Source organism: Trichoplusia ni, chromosome 20 (genome assembly GCF_003590095.1).
Source record: "Trichoplusia ni isolate ovarian cell line Hi5 chromosome 20, tn1, whole genome shotgun sequence".
Classification (NCBI taxonomy): Eukaryota; Metazoa; Arthropoda; class Insecta; order Lepidoptera; family Noctuidae; genus Trichoplusia; species Trichoplusia ni.
The window spans coordinates 4745340-4765548 of record NC_039497.1 but is presented as its reverse complement, the minus strand read 5'-3'; the positions used below and the strand labels follow the sequence as shown (position 1 = coordinate 4765548).

Sequence of the window (20209 nt, the reverse complement as noted above, 5' to 3'; positions counted from 1 at the left end):
ATGATGGCCAATTTAACAGACATGATTTCGTCCGCGGATGATTCCTCTCTCATTTTTATAGTTGACTGGAAAGCTCTAGACGTCTCTAACATAAATTATACTCTCAATTTATTTGATATGGACCCCGTGCCTACCACCCAGACCCTAATTAGGGCGGCAAGTTGCACTCGAGCGCAGCTCGTTGCCGCCCCACAGGATGTCAGCATATGGCGGGCGCGCCGGGATCTTCCTCCCGAGCGCGCTCCGCCACCTACTTCGCTGACATGACTGTCTCTGCGAATGAGGCAAGTACGTTCCACGCTGCACGACTGCAGATGCAGCAGCGACGACAGCCGGCAGCGCGGAAAGATCTATTCGATCGATCTCTAGACCAAGTGCCGTCAGGAGTTCGGAGCGTGCCTACCACCCAGACCCTAATTAGGGCGGCAAGTTGCACTCGAGCGCAGCTCGTTGCCGCCCCACAGGATGTCAGCATATGGCGGGCGCGCCGGGATCTTCCTCCCGAGCGCGCTCCGCCACCTACTTCGCTGACATGACTGTCTCTGCGAATGAGGCAAGTACGTTCCACGCTGCACGACTGCAGATGCAGCAGCGACGACAGCCGGCAGCGCGGAAAGATCTATTCGATCGATCTCTAGACCAAGTGCCGTCAGGAGTTCGGAGCGTGAAAGAGTGACCCCTTGGGGCATTCAGGTTCCGTTGTGTCGCTCTTCACAAGCAGCTGCCCTGCGGACATACAGACACATTTTTAATTTATATCTAAAGGTTTGAAAAAGCATACGTATTAGTATTAGAATAGATTAGGTATTTTATCATTTTTATTTAACTTAATGATTAGCTTTTTTATGTGCGAAGCAAAATTATTTTTTGCTCTTTACTTCACTTTTTGAAGTTGTTTTTTTATATTTTTTTTGCTATTTTAAGTGATGGCTAGGTCTCCTGCATACCTTTATTTATTACCCGTGGGGTGCGAAATTCTCAGTAATAAAAGCGAAAACAGAAGAAAAGTACTGTAAACCTTTGAGGTAAACCCTGAACTATCCGTCGTCTAAAAATCAAAATCAAAAGTTATCATTTCTAATAGGCGGTTTTCTAGGCACTTCATTATTATTTCCTCCATAATTTTAGTCACGTGCATATTCCCTAGCGATAAAAGTAAAGTATCCTGTAAAATGCTCTAATGCCTCAAAACCGAAGAAAAAGACTCTTTCGTGAAACAGGGATTCAGGATTAAAAAAAACAAAGTCTTCAACAAAATGTGTCATTCTTAAAGAATTTACTTCAGTTCAATCCTTAGTTCAATCAAAGTGAAGTCAAAATGACGTCTTACTTTTCTATTTCCCTTTTTATATTTATAGTCATGTTATACTTTATAAATAGTACCTTATTGTCAAGGTACAGAAATCCGAATGAATATTTATCACCTTCGGATACTCAATTTGTTCAGCAAATACCTGATGACATGTTTGAAAGCCTGGTTATGGAGAGACCAGAACTGAGGGGAGTCCTGACGTCCGTCCGAAGGGCCAAGGTGCGGCACCCGGTGTTGGAGCCAGTGGAGAGCCAGCCCGCCTTCCGCGTGCTGTACCTCGATGAGGACGAGGAAGAGGAAGATGAGGCGCCCGCTTTCATACCCGCGCCCACGTACATACCCAAGTCCATCGCTGACTCCACCCGCCCGCCAGACTACACGGACGACATGGACGATGCGGACGATGCGGACGACGAGGACCACAACCCTGGACAGGAAGAGGGGCTCGACACTGAGCATTCCAAACACAAATCCACGAGACTCTTACCTTTTATTGTAAGGCCAGTGCAAAATAAGTCGCGCCGTTTTTTTTTTGATTGGTTTGATTTCGATTTTTCAGGAAAGAAAGACGCCCCGTGGAAGGCGTCTTGCTTTTTGTGCAATAAGTGGGATCAGAATATACCTTTGGGAGCTGCTTGTTATAAAGCTTTCCATTCAGCTGATCAGCGATATATCAGCATGAAGAGGTTTTTTCGGGCCAATTGCTACTATCACCCAGAAGTGCAGGGTTTTGAAATCAGTACATTTGAATGGGGTGGCCAGAAGTACTCGGGAGACAAAGGCCTGAAGAGACGGTATTATGGTCTGTATACTGGTGGATGCTTCAAGAGGTTTCTGGATATCGGTGAGGTGTACACGGCGCGCGGGTGTCGCGCGCACTGGCCTGACTTCCAGAAAAACTTACTGAGCCACCGTTTCCGGCGGCTGGAGGCGTTGCTGTTCAAGAAGCCCGAGGGCTGCATCAGCAGCCACGCAGCCAGCCTCGTGCCCTTCTCTCGCGGTATCTCGCTGTTCTCTCGTTTTCACGTTTGTACCTGTAAAAGAAGGTGGTGTAACTCTGCGCCCCCTAACAATACTCCTACATTAGCCGTGTTTATAGTTACTCTTTTATTCATACGTTTCATTTAGAATATTTTAACGTTTTGTTACCTATTTAATTTTTAATGCTTATATGTGTAGATTTGGTAAGATAATATTATTCATCGTTTATATATTTACTGGCTTGTGGGCAATAAAAAGTATTTAAGGTAAAATCTATTATTTAACTAAGTGGAATTCATTCTTCATGTTTTATTTTTTGAACCATCCTTTTTTGTAGATCCTAATTTTTATAATGGTGCAAAAAGATGGCGGACATCCAGTAGTCATAATGGTGCTCCCACATTGTAATGTTTTAACGTTAGTAAACATAACAAATCAATGCTCAAATCCTTGATATTGTCTGTGGCACTTGTTTACTACGTTCTTAAGTTTATTAAACTAACACGGGTAAACTGCAAAATGCCTTTATTATATGCCTTATGTTACATTTTATTTTATGTGACGCGTGAATATTTACTTTTAGCTTGAGCGTTTAGCACATCCAGTAAGGAGGGCTTTTCCTTCTGTTTAAAACAAAAAAATTAAAACCATTCCAATGAGCAAAAACTCGTCTCTCATTTTAGTGTAGGGCTGAATATCCTGGAACCAAAAATTGGGTGGCATCGATGAAATCGGTACTAAAAACATTGTTATAGTGTTCTAAATTTTTTTTCTAGGTAGGTGAAATAGAAAGCTATATGTAGCACTAAATATTTTATTAATAAGATCAGTAGGTTTTCCAAAAAAAAAATAGTTAAGCCTCATAATCTTTAATTGCCGTGTAAATAAAAATAATATCCGATGCGCAGGGCAGCTTATGGCGAGCTGTTTGTGAGTAACGGAACCTGAATACCCCAGGGGGTCACTCTTTACGGGGACTCCCAGCTCTTTCTTGCCTTAACTGGCTGGCTAGAGAGGGATCGCTAGAGCTATATGCTAATGAAGTGCCTAATGGCGTAATAACGAGGAAACCAGCTCCGGGTCTGTGACCCGCGTTGGTGAAATCGGTGTCGCAGCTGTCTACACCCCTAGCTTATCTCACTGATGTTGCCTCTCGCTGCCTATCGTGGCAGTATAATGGGGGCCCATTTTTGAGCTGGCGTGTCAACGCCTTCCGATTATTCCATTTTATGTTTTGAAAGGCAGGTGCTATAGTTTTCCATAACTTGTGAAGGAAACCATTTCATTTAACATTATTAATACCAATACCCCTTATTAGTTATACACAATACAATTTTCAATAGCTTTGTAGCTACCTTGGGCCGTCCATGTTTGTTCTTTAATAGAGCAGGGGTGGATGGCCCCTGGTAGATACCTAATCACATTTTAGATTGAAGTTCTCAACAAGGCCTCTACATGTTGGACCTGTGTCCCCGTGCATGCCTTTAAAAGGACCGGGTCTCTTCACATGAAGTGATCACGTGATTAAAAAGAGGTAAAAATAGTCCCTATTGGAGCATATCAGACTTGTCTTGCAGTATGTCATAAACACAGAGATGTTGTCAGGGTGCGACTATCAGGTGCGACCGGAGTGGGCTAGACCAGCATCGTGTCGACCCGACACACACACGTGCGACTGTCTCTTCCAATACATATGCAATAGAAGCTTCCGTGCTCATAAAAGAGGTGTATGTCGGCATCAAAACAGCTCACCAGGGCTGACTCTTGACCCACTCATGACTCTAAAAAAAGGAATACTGACCACACTGGAAAGTAGGCATCAATTTCACTAGACTATTATTTAGTCAAGCGAATGTTTAACCGATGCGCTTTATGAGTGCATAGCCAAGCTTCAACTCGAATATAATAATCGGATGAACGTTACTGCCTCCTTATTTGTTATTTTGATTTTCGGGGTGAAACGCTAATGAATTCAACCCAGGGCGCGGGCAAGGCTTGACGATATGTCGGTCTTCCACCGACTGAGCCCACCTCGGGCCCCTTCTACTGCTTAAACCCGAGCCACGGGACCACTCGCGCATGCTCTGCGTGACTCTGGGTGGCTTTAGACCTTTAGGCTCCTGCTCAGGGAATGGGTAAAAAAATCCCACCCCTCACTCCTCATAAGAACGGAATAGACCTCTGATAAACTTAGTTCCTACTTAGTAGAGACTAGGTAGGAACTAAGTAGGCGACGCTTACAGCTGGGCAGCCCGTTGTGAACGAGTGTCTCCTCGCTGCAGCAGCAGGGGATGGAGTTGAACGCATTAGCTAAGCCTGCGGACACCGCTAACCTCCCCTCGTGCAACTGCATGTTGTGCCATGCTCTTCAGTCAGGAGCAGGGACCGGCCGGATACTCATTGAAAGGGTTTTTGAAGGGGTTTTTTTAAGCGCTTCAAGAAAAAACCCTATGACATATGTTACACCTTCGAACGGATTACTGTAACCCTGTTCCGAACAGGTTACCCTTTACTACCCTGTAACACTGTAACAGGGTAACCCACTCCAACCTAAGACAATGCAATATGCACTCTTTATCATGGACATTAGTTTGAAAATAGTATAACCACGAGCGCACGTGACATCTTACCGCCCAGCGGCGCCATTGTTGCATTTACCGAGCGACTTGTAAACATGGAATAAAAATCATTGTGGATATGATCTTACAGTTTAATTTTGCTTGTCGCACTTTTCAAACGTTGTGATATATATTTTTCGTGTCTATACTTGTAGACCAGGGTCGATAATTTTTAAAACCAAAAAAAAAATAGTAGGATGAAACCCATTAGAAAAGGAGGGGAATATTATAAAAATGAAAGGAAAAATAATTTACGGGTGATCTGAGGTCCACCCCCTTCGGGTGGGAGTGACGTTTGAAGAGTAAAAAACGGTTTTTATCGATTTCCGGCAAAACTAAAATTCGTATCGAAAAAAGTCAAATGGCAAAGTTCTAAAAGAAAAAGATCTAAAACTTTTGTGTTTACATTTTTTTCACATAACCTCAAAATTTATGTGAAAAATGTAAAAAGCCAAGATTGTGGTTTTTTATTTTTATCTTTTACAAAAATTTATTTTTGTAACGAAATTTGGTGAAAACTTACTTTTTTGTGTCCCAAATACGCTGTAATTTATTTGATTATTTATTTTTTCACCTTATTTTGAATTAATATAAAAAAACACTCTAATTTTCAATCGAAAATTCACCCGTCAAATCTTCTCAGAAAATGCAAAAAATGAAAAAAAACTTGTATTCGATTTTTTTTTAAATTATTATAAATAATTTCACCTAAAATTTTGATCTCATTTTGTGTTCAATAGACCAATAATCGAGGAAGGTTTTAGGCTAGGTATATAAAATTACGCTGCAACTAATAGGAGCGAAGATTTAATGGAAAATGTGGCAAATACGGGGAAAAATATTAATCTTCGAGGGCTTTCGTTCAAAAATTCCTAACTTATATCTTCTAACCACGCGGACGAAGTCGCGGGCAACAGCTAGTTACCTAGTAGTTTGTCCGAGAGGCGCGAGTCGCGGCGCGACGCGTCGGCGATACAAGAAAATCAGCTGTAGTCTTAGTAAAGCAATAAGGGGCCGCTAGGGTGCAAGTATGCAGCTCAAGTTTAGTGGGTAATTCAGGGTAACACGAATAAAAGCCTTTCGTGAAGGTAACCACTTCAAAGGGTTAAGTTATTGAAGGGGTTAACCCCTTCACGTGGTTACCATAATGAAGGTGTTAACCATTTCGCTGGGTTTCGAGGATGTAACTCGAACAAAAGGTAACACTGCGATATGAGTTACCCCGTGTACGGGTTACCCTGTCAAACGGCTTAACTCTAAAGTGGGGTTGTCCGGTCCCTGGTCAGGAGACTACGTATATAGTAGAGCACTCACGCCGAAAACTGATAGTCCGGGATCCGGGCTTTCTAGAAGATTTCAGCCACCTCGTCCAGCAACTGGATCCAGCAATTTGATGCCGTTTCTTCGAGTGTGCGGTTCGGTAAAGGTGGAGGAGAGAAGCCAGCGTCGGTTTCGGGGAACTGCGCAGATATAACCTCTTGGACTAGTTGTGGCCTCATGACCTGCGTCAATTGAGAAGACCAAGCTCTAAGTTGACCTCTTCACATGACATCCGTGGGGAAACCCATCGAAAATAGCCGGTATTTCGTCGGACTTTTGCAGCTTTTATTGTGAACGGAAGGTCTTTTTTCGCGATTGTATACAAAGCATACAATATGGCTTGACGCGTGCGTCCTCAAGGCGGCTACGAGACGTCGCCGCCCTACGGGTACGTTGGACCCTTCCGCCTGATCTACCGGCGGCTGGCTAGATAAACCCCGTCGCCTCGGACAGCAATTGCTGTCACATATAGTCATCGTAGGATCATACAAATTGTAATGCGCTATATGCTAAAAGAAATATTAATGTTTTCGTTGATAACCCTAGAGCAAGAGACAAGCCTTCAAACAAGACCGGTTTTTCAAGTTTCTTGGCGCTAAAGGCAAAACTTTGACGTTGCATATTCACGAAGCTGGTAATGTAATGTCAACTCTAGGTACTTGATGTAGCATTTAATATTGCTTGTAAAACCTTTCATATGCTGCCTTTTGCCATCTACATATCTCTTTCTTTCTCTAACCTACGAGGTCGTGTATCTCCGTCGCAGTCATGTCAGATGTCAGAGCCAGTTTTCACTATAGAAAAGTTGTTGGAAGTTAAACGCGCATTGAACGAGTCCGAGTGTGTGGGCTCCGTGAGGATTCTAAATGTATGAGTGTTTTGTAGAGCCCCTTGTTAACACTATTGTATCATATAGTTAGACATGTTTTAACATTAATTAAATACGACACTCATTCGCGCCTGCGTCTCTATGCCCGACGTGGTGGACCGGCTCGAGATGAGCTCAAACTACCTTACTGCTTGGCAAACAAGCTTTAAATAGGTAATACTTGTATTATAAGTACTAGACAATTGATAAACTTCTTAAATTTTTTTATACATACATATCATATATACTTCTTTTTCTTTTTTTATATATATAAAAATAAATTTCTGTTTGTTAGTTTCACTAAAACTCGAGAACGGCTGAACAGATTTGGGTTATTTTAGTCTCGAAATACTCGTGAAAGTCCAGGAAGGGTTTAAACGGTGAGAAAATATGGAACCGACTGGTAGGCGGTACGTATTTCGCCAGAACAGCTAGTTATAGATAAATAATTATGTTTTTAATGAGATGCTTTGCCTGGCAATGGCGATTGCTGTTACAGGGAACAACTCTAGACCGGTAACAGTTGATTTATCATCATCTATAAGCTCAAGTTCAGGCTTAAGTGGCTTCGATAGCGAGAGCGAGCGACCAGTCTCCGGGTTTGCTAAGAAATACTTTATCAACAACATGACCGTCAACGTCATGTCACGTCTTAAACGATTCAACCGATTTACATTAAAATAAACATTTCTTTGTTTTTTTAGAAAAGTTCTTGCATAAAGCTACTTCAGTATCCTATACGCCAAAACGTAAAAATATCTTTCACGCTAAAACAACTGAGCGGATTAAGACGAAACTTGGTATACAGATAGTTTACAACCAGGATTACCACATAGGATATAGGAGAGCACGTTTTTATCATTTTAAGTGGAATCATTTTCGATTTGTAGTCTGCGGTATAACATCAGGAAATGCCTGTGCGTCTGTTATCCGTTATTATGAAAGTCTGATTTGTCTTAACGTTGGCTTGTTCGGTGATAGCTGTTTGTGTATCTTAATTAAACTATTAGAATAGGAGTTAAAGTATGAAGTGACCGAATTGAACTAAATTAAATTCAGTTCTATTCATCATCATCATCTTCATCATCAGCCTATCGCAGTCCACTGCTGGACATAGGCCTCTCCAAGTGCACGCCACTGAGATCGATCTCAGTTCTATTAATGTTATTAATTTATGTAATATTTACCATTATTTGTATGGAATACATGGCTGCCAAATAAGAATGTTATTTATGCATTTGAGATTAAACTGGTGATCTTGATCCGACACACTGTGTGAAGGTATATTGTGCTGTCTCCGGTTTAGGAAACATATTACTGAGTAGAAAATTGTCCTTATTATGGACAAGAAGGGTATTCCTTTATAGCAAGGTCTGGCGAATACGGGGGTGAGAATAGGTGTTTATTTGCAGTTCCTGTAGAGTTAACCGTTTCTCGCGCTGTTTGTGGACAGTAAGTGCTGCTCTGCAAGTTTTGCTATCATTGTTCGGCGTTCGGTTCTTGCGTTATTGCTTGACCATGCTGACACCACCAAAAAGATACCAGTCCCTATTTAAATATTGGTTAAGTAGCTTCGTTTTACGACACTGTTGTGGTGTTTGACCGTTCAGTCTTTGCATTTTCACTTAGGGTTATCGTAAAGAATCCACTTTTCATGACATGTAACAATTCGAAACAATGTTTCTTCTTTACTGTATTGGCATAAGGGCAGCACAATTTAAAGCACGCGTTCCTATTTGCAGATCGGTCGGAATCGTGGTCTGGTACAATTTTTTATTCAATTTATTGCTTTCCAAACCTGTGATATTCAACTGTCTGAGCTGGCTTCCACCCAGTTGGTTCTTCCAACCAAAGCTATACGAAAGCTTTTAAAAAAATCGCGCGGTACCTTCACGGCCAGTCACCTTTTCAAACACAACATTGATACTTCGCTTGTATTGTTTGCTGTGTAATAAGATTGTATTGTGAGCTCGTCTCGTGCCGGTTACTGTGTACAACTTACACCTTTGTTTTGAATCACCATAGTGTATGATGTGATGATAACTGTACGATCTTAGCAGATAGAGGGCATTATCAACTGTCCTATAATACTAAACACTCAATAAACAATAATATTATTTATCTTGATCTAAACTTTTTGCTGTTAGTGATACTACTATTATACTTAAAAATTATGACTCCTTATAACAAAGGTACCGTACACACGTACATTAATAATTAGTTGTAATGCCACTCATTATGGTATACGCTAAATTTAATACTCTCTGTCACTAACTTGTTGCTAAGCAACCTATCAAACAAATGCGAAAACAAAACACAAGCTAAACTCCACCTTACCGTATGGACACAGAGCTCAAGTACTAGTTTAGAGGCTGTAGTGATATTGTTGCGTAAACTAATGACTCTTTGCCACCGTAATGCGAGTTGATATTTTTTGCGCTGACATAGAATGACCAGCGACTGCCGGCCGAGGTCACACAACTTGAGCTCGCGGTCACTCAGTGCTGAACTAGTAGTAGTAGACTAGGAGTCAGACAGTGACATTAAAATAACATTTGTCTCAAAACCTTTTTATTGTGAGTGTGTACGATAAGCGGCACATTTAGAGACCCAGCGACGTGAGGTGTGACGCGTCACGAACTTGAAGTTCTATTGAAACGGTTCTATTGAGCAGCCGGAGCCTGTGAGCAGCACTCGTTTTACGGCACAGTCGCCTCGAGCGGCCATAACCATAAACTAAGAGACATCCGATGTTCATTCCATGTAAATTTATTGGTTGCCTCTCAACTCTCTAAGTGGCTGCGGAAGTGGGCGGTGGGTCGGGCGAGCCGCTCGCGCCAGTAACTCTCCTTCGCGCCGCCTTTTACGACTCTCCAGTGCTTCTTCGAAGGATTAGTAAACGTAAGAGGAAACGTCAAGCTGTGAGTTTCACGCGAGTTAACTTTAACTGCCACATGTTTAGTTTGTCCGCGTTAAACTTAGTTCCCGAGTACGATCACTGTTCATGTTTTATAGCGCGGATATCCAGTGCTACACAGGACGTTGTCCCCGTGCAAGTGCATCTCGAAACATCTCTTCGTGTGCATTGTGTGTTGTGCCTAACACACTTGACATTGTGTCCGTCTAGTTAGTTGTGTTCTGGGTCACCAGCGCCTCCTGCCGCGCCACGAGTGGACGTACCTGTTTAATGATCTACTATTTATTATTTCAGTACTTTTGAGGCTGGCAACACCGCCTGGAATCACTTTTTCTATTATTTATAAAATAGGTAATTTAATCATAGTTTGAAATATTAAACTGAAAATATTAAACAAATAAGATATTTAAGAAACCAGATTATTCGATCTTGTGAGGTTCTAAGGGCAGGAGGAAGTGTTAAATTGTGTGAACATTTTTGTAATCTATTAATGTTAGTGCGTGTTTCGTATTTAAGAACGCATTCATTATTGACCGGACACTGTATACATTGAGCCGCGGGATCTGATAAAGCTAATTCAATGATCTTGGAAGCAATTTTGTAAAATCATGGGCTATGTCATAGTTTCACTTTTTAGACTTATTGTTTTATCTAACTTTAAGTTAAACTTGAATGATGAGCTTTGCCACAGCTCAAGCGTAAAAAATAATCTATTTTGTTGGTAATTGTTTATCCTGAAAGTAATATTTTAATATATCGTGTATTACGAGCTTAGCAAGCGGTGCTGATGCCGGGCGGGCGTTATAGGGAAACTGTCCAGATTGATGATTCGGTTAGGAATAAACTATAATGAACCTTGAATTTGTGTTTTACTGAATACCGTATTCCGATGTCGGCTATCCTGACACCCAAGCTGTCGTTGAAAAATATTGAAAAATATGCGCGTCCCGGGACTGCGGGGAGGCTTGAGTGTGGGACCCCGCGACTGGGAGAACAGTTAGTGTTTCACGAGAAATTACTAGTCTATTACATAAGTTTGTTAGACGGAATGACGGTTATTATTTCAAAAGTTTTAAGAACTTGATCTTTGTAAACAGATACTCAGTTTTAATGATTGTATTAAGTTTTGGTCACTTATTTACAATTTAACACTGTTTAGGTTGCTAATTGTTAATTTACATGTTTCACAATATTCTCTTGATTGGTACGGTAAGATGACAGTTCTACATGATTCTTATACTATTATTGTTATATTTGATTACTTTTTTGTAAATTGTCTTTAATATGATGTTGAATGCACGGCACTTATGTTTCACTAGCGCCCCCTGTTGCTACCGTGCCTGTATCTGAGACGACGCCTTTGCCTGCATTACGTGAAGTCTCTTTAGAAAATAATCGAGCATTAACACTCGTTTGTATTTCTGTATAAATACTAAAATATGTTTAAAGCATGGAATGAAGGCGGTCCATCAGTGTCAAACGTCTACTGCGGTGCGCTGCTATACAAACAATGAGTTCGGGCAGACGACCCGTGCTGCCTGATGTGCATCACAACAGCCGGGAGTCTGGTCTAGCCGCGACACGCGCAGGCGCAGGGTGGGGGAGGCGTGTTTAGTGTGTCGTATGATCGTATGGTCGTTTGATAATAATCGATGTTCCTTTTATTATATTTGTGAAATAGTCACGCTAGACCTATATTAGTCTTAACAGACTGTATGCTGTCTCAAGTCGTCATTTATAGTCAAACAATTGAACCAAACATATTAAGTAGTTAATGAAGTGATTCGATATTTGTTGATAGAAATAAATACGTGGTTATTGCTCACCCTCTGCAGCGACTAGCGTGACAATAAATAAAAGTTAAAAGTATGTTGACGCTTTTTAATATACTTTGAAAATTTGAAACAAATCTATGCAGTGCTAACCGAGTTATATCCGGACATACATACAGACAAACAGACAAAAATTCTAAATATCATATTTAGCCTCGAAGAAATCATGCTCTACGCTTCAATTATTCTAGCCGGTGGCAGACCGTGGTGTGTGAAGGATTGCAACGCATTGCCGACATACGCCGACACAAAAACGCGAATGATGTAGCAAGGCGTTTCATTTTTAGTAAGTAAGAAACACTGTCCGATTCCGGGAGCAGGTGTCCATGGGAATTGGAGATTCCCCAGCTTAAGCAAGCCATAGTCCGTAGTCTTAAAATTAAAGCAGTTGGTAGTGAAAGCGATGAGTCTCGCCGCGTGTCAGGACTAGTTAAGTAAGGACACACGCCCGTTGACAACATTATGATGGCTGTGCAAATATCGGCGACATCGCCGTCCTTTCCTTGTTGGCTCAGCCAGATAACAGCAAGGACATCTTATGTACACAGGCTGTTGCCGACTGCAGCCGTCTGCAGACCACACATATACGGACACTTATGTAGCACAGTATCCCAGTATACCGAGCCATGTCTCGATACTCTCATTTCCTCTAAGCCCACATAGATTAAAAACTCGTCGGTTTTTTTATCTTTTTTATTAAAATCACACACAATGAAAGATATCGAGCGATACTTCAAGAATTCCACCTCAATACTCGTGTGCCTATCCGATTTGTTCTGGAAAGAACTAGTAATGCCGCAGTAACAGATTGAGTTGCAGATTAGATAGAGCTGAGCCGGTGTGTCGACAAGTCGCCAAACATATCGGTAATGTCAATAGCTGGTGACCGCTATCGATAGCCGCAGATACGTGTTGCTGGGCGCCCAGGCGAGCTCGACACGCCTCGTACACCAGAAATCCCGAAGAATACCTATTATCGTTGACACACCACCCGGGCCCCAATTCTGCTATTTACGATGTCCGATGAATGAATGAAATTTCGGTTAAAATTACAATTTTCGTATTCTTTTAAACATTTTTCTATAAAATAATTGGAAATTCAGTGCAGCACGGTACAGTCAAGGCCAATGCAATTAACTTCAAATTATTGTGATGGCAAAATGATTAAAAGAATAGGAATAATTTCAAATTTAATCCAATTGCCATTCATTCATCGGCCAATGTTAATAGCAGAATTGGGGCCGTAACGTTTAGACAGTACCAAAGTTAGGCGAGCTTGCAGAAAAAATATATATAAATAACCAATGCTCGTTACATTCCCATAGCACTTTTTGTTTTGACTCAACAAAAAATATGGATAGCGTTTCTCTCTTCTAACTGAGAGCAATGATGTCATTCCATTGTGGTGTGACCGTTGATCTTCAGCCATTGGGGCACAGCTCCGAGCTAGCTCAACATCGACACTCATATTCATAAACGGGTTAATTATAATTTGTTGTACGACTTCAATTGCACCAACAGCCTAAGCTAATGGTATGCCTATTTAGATTTATTTGTTAATTTCTTGATACATTCAAAATGCGTTTCTGATAGGTCAGATAATATCATTAGAATATATAAGTAAACAGAAGCATATTTACCTAATATTGATTTAATTTGGAAGTAATGTAACAGGTGCAGGTAGGTTTAGTTACAACTAAATACCATAAATAATAAGATTCCGCGATACAAGCGTCACGTATTGTGCTAGGTTGTGTGCAGTTGCTATATTAATAAAGAGCTGATAAGACAATTACAGTGTGTAATCAGTTGTTAGTCGTCGTAATCACATTTAATCAGGGTTTTCACACTTATCACTTGTCATACGATTGTAGCCGCTGAGCGCCGAGCGCGGACAAGCGGTGGCCCGCACTTGCGACACTTGGTACCAGGGTTATTCAAAAATAATAATGGCATTTTAAATCACATTGGTAACAAGCAAGTTAGTTATTTGGTTTAGGCACAAATAATGTACCATTTCAGTAGTGGTACAGCAACGGTATGTTATTCTTACAAAATAATGATATAAATCGATTCAGTAAGAGATAAACAACAGGATGTGTTAAGTTACATGTTGTAGATATGCTGTTTACTATATATTTGAAGCAAAACTTTTGATGGTAAGTTTGGTGATGCGTCCTCATCATGTGTGGGTAATTACCACGAGTGTGACTCGCGTGAAGTATATGTGTTGCTTAATAAGAACCATGCATCATGAAAACAGTCGGAATTGTTTCGAGTTTCAAGTTTTTTGGAATCACTTTGTGTTGGTTTGTGTTTTGGTTAAAAATATAGTAAAGTTAAATTAGCCCACACAGGTGTAAAATAGCTCGCCGGCAGCGCGCGGGGGCGGCGCGGCGGCGCGCGGCGCGGCGGCGTGGTGGGGCACGCGGAGACGGCGTGGCGCGGCCATGCTCGTGCGCACCCACACTCCCGCCACCGCGCTGTAGTAAACACCGACCTCAAACGGTGCTCAATGAAAAAATACTCTGACATACGAATCTACTAGCAAATATATTGAGCACGAGAGTATTGTTATCCAACACCGATATCTGGAAGCCTGGTGTACTCGTATGCGGGAGTTACGGGTTCGAAACCGGACTTGTACCCTCGTCACTCGCAAATTCATACATACGTACATGTATGATCACTCAAAAATAATAAACTAAAGACATCGTAGGAAACTAGCATTTACAAGAAATATCTAAAACTACTTAAAATCGAATAAGCTTGTAGTAAGTCAATGTGCATTTTTTATTAGTCTGTATAAGACAAAATAGCCTATTTAAGGCAATAGTATGACGACTTAACAATTAACTTACACCTTAAAACTGAAATCGTTTTGAAAGGGATTGACAATAGCGTATAACCATTATGAGTAGATTGGTTTTGTTCCATAGCGCTCTGTAAGCGAACACAAATTACCGGTTACAGTATGGCAGACCTGGATGAAAATGGAGCCCTAAAATATAATTTTCTTACGATACATGTTGCTAGTGCCTCAAAAAAGAGTGTAGTATGGTGCGTGTGTCAAGTGTCATAGTAACGTCAGCTCCGTGACAAGTGAGCGTTGTGTGTTTGTTGTTGAGTCAGAGACGTCCTGACTGCGGCGAGTCAATATTGTGTGAGCAGTTAGATACCGGCAGACACTCGGCGGGCGAGTGATCACGACGGGCGCTCACGTCACGCGCTATCACACGAGGATCTATCTCGAGCGCGAGAGATTAACGTAATTAATCGGTGGTAGGTGCTGGTGTATGTAAATATATCATCAAATGTGTAAAACTATAACAGTATACTATATGTAGAGTTTTTTGTACTGTATACACACAGTAACCCCCCCGGTTACTGTGTATCTACAGTATAAAAAACTCATGAAAACGATTGACTACGATGTGTTCAGTAAATCGGTTTCGTGACGTCAGCCCCGGTAGGTCCACTCCAGGGTCTGTCGTGACGTCAGCGGGCCAACACAATCTACTGCAATTAACACAAAGTGAAAATTTTCAATTTTCCACCCGAAGGATCTCCAAATCGGAAATCTGTATTCCGCTACAAAATTGAGGATCACGATTTTATTAAAATCAAGGGGAAAAAGTGATATTCTTATTTTTGACAGCGACTTTTTTAAATTGCATCGCCCCGGGGGCAGACGGGCCCTGAAGACATTTGCATTTTTATGCGATAATTAAGCTTTACAGAGGGTCTCGCTCTGAAGGCGCACAATAGACGAAAGGTGGATTCATTTTATATATTTTTGCGCTATTAATTTAGTCTCCTAAGGCCGTTAGTTGCGGTATATTTTTATTTAGTCTGGCCTTAATTAACGATAATGGCGCTTAATGATTGCTTGTTAAACACATTTCCGTGATATTTTTGTAAAATTATAATTTTGCCATTATTTAGATCGTTTGAAGTTTCCTTTGTACCCAAAATGGGCGTTGAATAAATGTTAATGAGGAAATTCCCGAAATATTGAGTTCATTAATTGTGTAAATAGCGACGCTGCGGTATAAATATACGAAGACTGTGATCAGAGGTCCGCAGCTCTGTCCCTCGAAACTGGATAATATTCACTGCACGGATAACCGAGTCGTCGGGGTCGATCCCCGCGTAGAACAAGCATTTGTGTGATCCACGAATGCTTGTTCTGAGTCTGGGTTTCTTTGTGCATGTGATTCGTATGTTTGTGAACCCCCCGCGACTCAAGGATTAAATTCCTTACTGCGGGAGTCGTTTTTTAAAAAAGAGATAAAAGAGAAAGAGACATCCAACATAAGAAGAGACCGCCAAGCGATAACGATTGCCGTGCTAAGTGGTGAAGTGTTACAACATCACTATTTATACATCTAATGACGGTTTGTTCTGAACGTCGATCAATGAACACTTGTTTAATTATATGTATTTTAAAATATATGATATGTGATGGTGTGTAAGACCGGTCGCTCCCGATCTCTTTGATTCACCGTTTTATTGGTCCCTGTGATGTAAACAAACTTATGTATGTTGTGGTTCAGCCTGGCTCTACTCATGGGTAGTCAATACAGAAGGTACATTATAGAGGTATTTATTGTAATCTACTGCTTTTTAACATCGAAAGTAAGGAAAGTAGTACAAGAACAGTATTATAAAGAGTAATATGTATAAATGCCATCGTCTACTTGCAGTTGTTCGTAAGTTCCAGGGGAGGTGTGCAGTGGCACTTCTGCTGTGCCTGGCTGTGTCCCGCCTGGTAACAGATGTTCAGTAATTACGAGGTTTACGAGTCATGCGCGCAGTAAACCCGCCGCGCCTCACAATGCTGGATTTTATTAAACAGCTGTAAAATACCTATATGTAATCATGTACCGGTTTATGGCTTCTAAAGGTTTTCGGTAACACATCAATCTGGTTGCTGTTGTTTAAGCTTACATAAACATTCTCAACCTTATCCCTTGAGCCATTGAGTTGTATTTCAAGTGTAGGCTTGTGAGCCAGAGTTATATTTTCTGAAATCGTCACCTTTCCTTTGTGAAGTTGGTTTTATTAGTTTTTTTTTTGTGTTAAGTACGGTTTGTATTTTATGATATTAGTCGATTGTTAGTTTTACGACTATTGTTGCTATGCTATATAAGAAAGTCGATTTTGCAATAAAATGTGTCGGTTACTTGAAATACGTCCCACACTGGGGGTACCTGCGGTATACTTCATAACCGATTTATTTTTTCGTATAGACAACTGTTCTATAAATTATATAAGGTATCCTAAATCATTTAAGCAGACATTTCACACATAAGATTATGTTGAAGTGTCACCCAGGAGGCATGAAGAGGCCTCGGTTGCCATAGCAACGCTGTTGCCAGCCCGCTCAGGTTTACGATGACGACTCCCGCAGGAGAGCTGGCAGCTTGTTAGGATTGGACGATGATTTTTATAGTCGCGGGACTTAACGAGGTCACTTGCCACTTGATATATATTATTGATGACTTTGGACCTTTATATTTAGGGGAAGAAAAATAAAGAACTCACGCTCACGAGGGCAGACGGTACATGTTGAACTAGACTACTAGAGTGATGGCTGCTTGTTTTGGCCAACTTTAACTTAATTATGTAATAATAAAAAAAAACAGTTCTATAGCTTAAGAAATCACTTAGAGCTGCTGGTCCTTCCGAAACCACGAGTAATGAGGCTCTTTATTTTTCAAATTTATTTATTTTATCATACTTTAAGGTAGCGAGCAGCGAAGCGAATTTTAACATAGCGAAGAATCAATCATTGTCTATGACTCCCGTCGCCATGGCAACCTGATGAAAACGAAAAGAAGTTGGTCTGTATCGGGCGCGACACGTTTTACGGAAAACGAATAAATATGTGATTTAAAAAGATTAAAGAACGAGTGGATACATAAATGAATGATAATAACTATGTAAATGTCACGCAAGCGAGTAAGTACTGGCCTGAACCAAATATACCTATTTAGCAAGTTCTACAAGTACGTGCACACAAAGCGGTCATAATCAAAATCGTCGATATTGCGCAAGGAAATTAAGGAACAATGTAAAATTCCTACTCCAAGCAAAAAGGGCGGTATTCCCGTAAACTGTCAGCAGAGTAAAATGCGCGCTCGCCAACAATTACTGGTAACGTCCACAAACGAAATTGGACCTTAAATTCTCGGCTTTGTTCTCCGCAAAAAATACTAATGAAATTATGTTCCACTATGTCCCGTGGAATTGTTCCCATTTGGTCGTGACACCTGGTGCGGGTTCGTTACTAGTACTGCGCTACACCGTATAAAAAGGCTTTTAGCGACCAGCCTAATGTAAGCGGAAATGCAATTTTAAAGGCTTTTTGAGTGAGAACATTAGTGTACTTGTTTGAAGTGGCATTTAAACAAAAAAAAAACTCAAATTAAAAACTCATCGCTTCATTTTTCAGGCCAGGTCTTGGAAGCTATAACTGCTTTCGCTACTTAATAATATAAGGCAAGTATTAACCCATTAAATGATTGATTATTTAATTAACAAGTAACACAGAGAGATCCAACCGATTCCAGTGGTTCATTTAAGTATCAGAAAACAAGAATTTAACAAGAATATTTTCGTGACAACTTATTTCCATTATTTAGAACTTGACATTGTTATTGATCGATCTATTTCATCATCACGTGGTACATCCGTAGTACCAACTGACATCTATAAAACAAATATTAACTAACTCTCTTTCTTTGCTGCGAGGCTGTAATATAATTAAATGTTCCCTTTTTTTGCATACGCTCTGGCAGCCGGGACGAGATGGATGGATTGTGTGAACGATGATATGCGGGAAAAGGAGCGAGTCACGATGCGATAAACAAGATAAATAGATATTAAATGTACCTTGAGTAACCCAGAGCTGAGGAGACCGCCACACTACATGAAACATGTGGGAGAACTGGTAGGACCGCGGTAAGCCGGGTACAGGCACATAATGATAGCGTCACAATCATAGCCCGACACTTTACAGGATGAACCCCAAACTTGGCTAAATCCCTGATATATTACAGACAATTTATAATCCCTCTAAATAATGGTGCGATTACTCCAAGCCCTCACTAACTAACACGGAATAGGAATCGTCTCTTAAATATGCTCAGAATTTGCATACACATGTTATTCATGCAGATGCCAGCGTTTAGAATAGATATGGTCTGATTAGTCGGAGGCAGCGACGAGAAGAAACCATGGGAGCTGGTAACGAGACTATCTGAAACACTCGCAGCCGAGGAATAGGAATACTTCGTGCAGGCTGTACTACAGATGGCTAGTTACGAGAACCTTCATAATGCGATATCTTCGTAGTTTCCATGTAAAGTTGATCTGCAAGCAGGTGGCATCACGTCAGAACGATCGATACTCTTAACTTGGGATTACTGTGCCAGAAAAAGGTAATTAAAAGATAAAACTTTAGTTATGCAGTTTTATTTACAACATTATAGGCTTTTTGAAAACTAGCGGTTTCCTGATATTCCGTGCAAGCGGGCGGACCTCCGAAGGTCCTGAGGGGGGGGGGGTGCGCGGCGGTGGTTTTACCAGCTTAATGTTCTCTGAGGGAGTGCTCCGCCCGCGGCGAGCTCCATCATGCCGGATCAGCGGCTTAGCTGCTCCAACACGGTGTAGGGATACAGAAACATATGTACTATATTCCGTGCTAATAGTGTAAGGGCCAATTAATTGTTGTACCCTTTAACACAAAACCGCTAACGATTTGTGTGAATTTCTGTATACAGGTAGTTTACAATGTACAGTTACGTGAAAAGTTCTGTAAATGAACGTCAGTGCATATAAATAAAATGTTCTCGTTTTACGGAGTTATAATTGTTCGGTGTGTTGTGTCTCATTAGCTCATAAAGCGATCGTAGTAGATGCAGGCGCAGCATCATGAGCGGGCCTCGCAACACATGTCACAACACGACATCGTCTCCTCACTCTACGTAATAATAACCACTGAACCCGATCTTTTTTTATCCTTAAAGCATTCGAATTTCTACCCTAAACTTATGTAACTTAAAGATCACACTCAATTGTTTGAACAACACAAGCTCTAATTTCATTTTAATTAATGCCTTGCACTTTGATAATAAAACCGTCCACTTGTCGCTCGATCTAAAAATAGGTTTCATTATTTTGTTGATCTTGTGTCTTATGTCAATTAGTGTAGGGTTGTCTCTCGCGTGGCAGGTGTCTGGCAGCAGTTGTCAAGGGAGGTCCGCAGTGGTCACACGTGTGCAGTATGCGCGCTGAGAGGGCCCTCTCCAGCCACTCCACGAACCTCCTACGTGTATCTTCGCTTAATTACCCTCT

At 41.1% G+C, this 20209-nt stretch overlaps 1 protein-coding gene and 1 long non-coding RNA gene across 2 annotated transcripts; both read left to right on the top strand.

Moving 5' to 3' along the window:
• The first annotated feature begins 871 nt into the window (after positions 1 to 871).
• LOC113503812 lies at positions 872 to 2544 on the top strand. Its single transcript, XM_026885909.1, has one exon. The coding sequence runs from the start codon at positions 1319 to 1321 to the stop codon at positions 2438 to 2440; it is 1122 nt and encodes a 373-aa protein (XP_026741710.1). The 5' UTR covers positions 872 to 1318; the 3' UTR covers positions 2441 to 2544.
• Positions 2545 to 16099: 13555 nt separating this feature from the next.
• LOC113503850 lies at positions 16100 to 19313 on the top strand. The gene is made up of 2 exons (XR_003401518.1): positions 16100 to 17812; positions 18306 to 19313. It is a non-coding gene; the product is annotated as an uncharacterized LOC113503850 (long non-coding RNA).
• Positions 19314 to 20209: the final 896 nt, after the last annotated feature.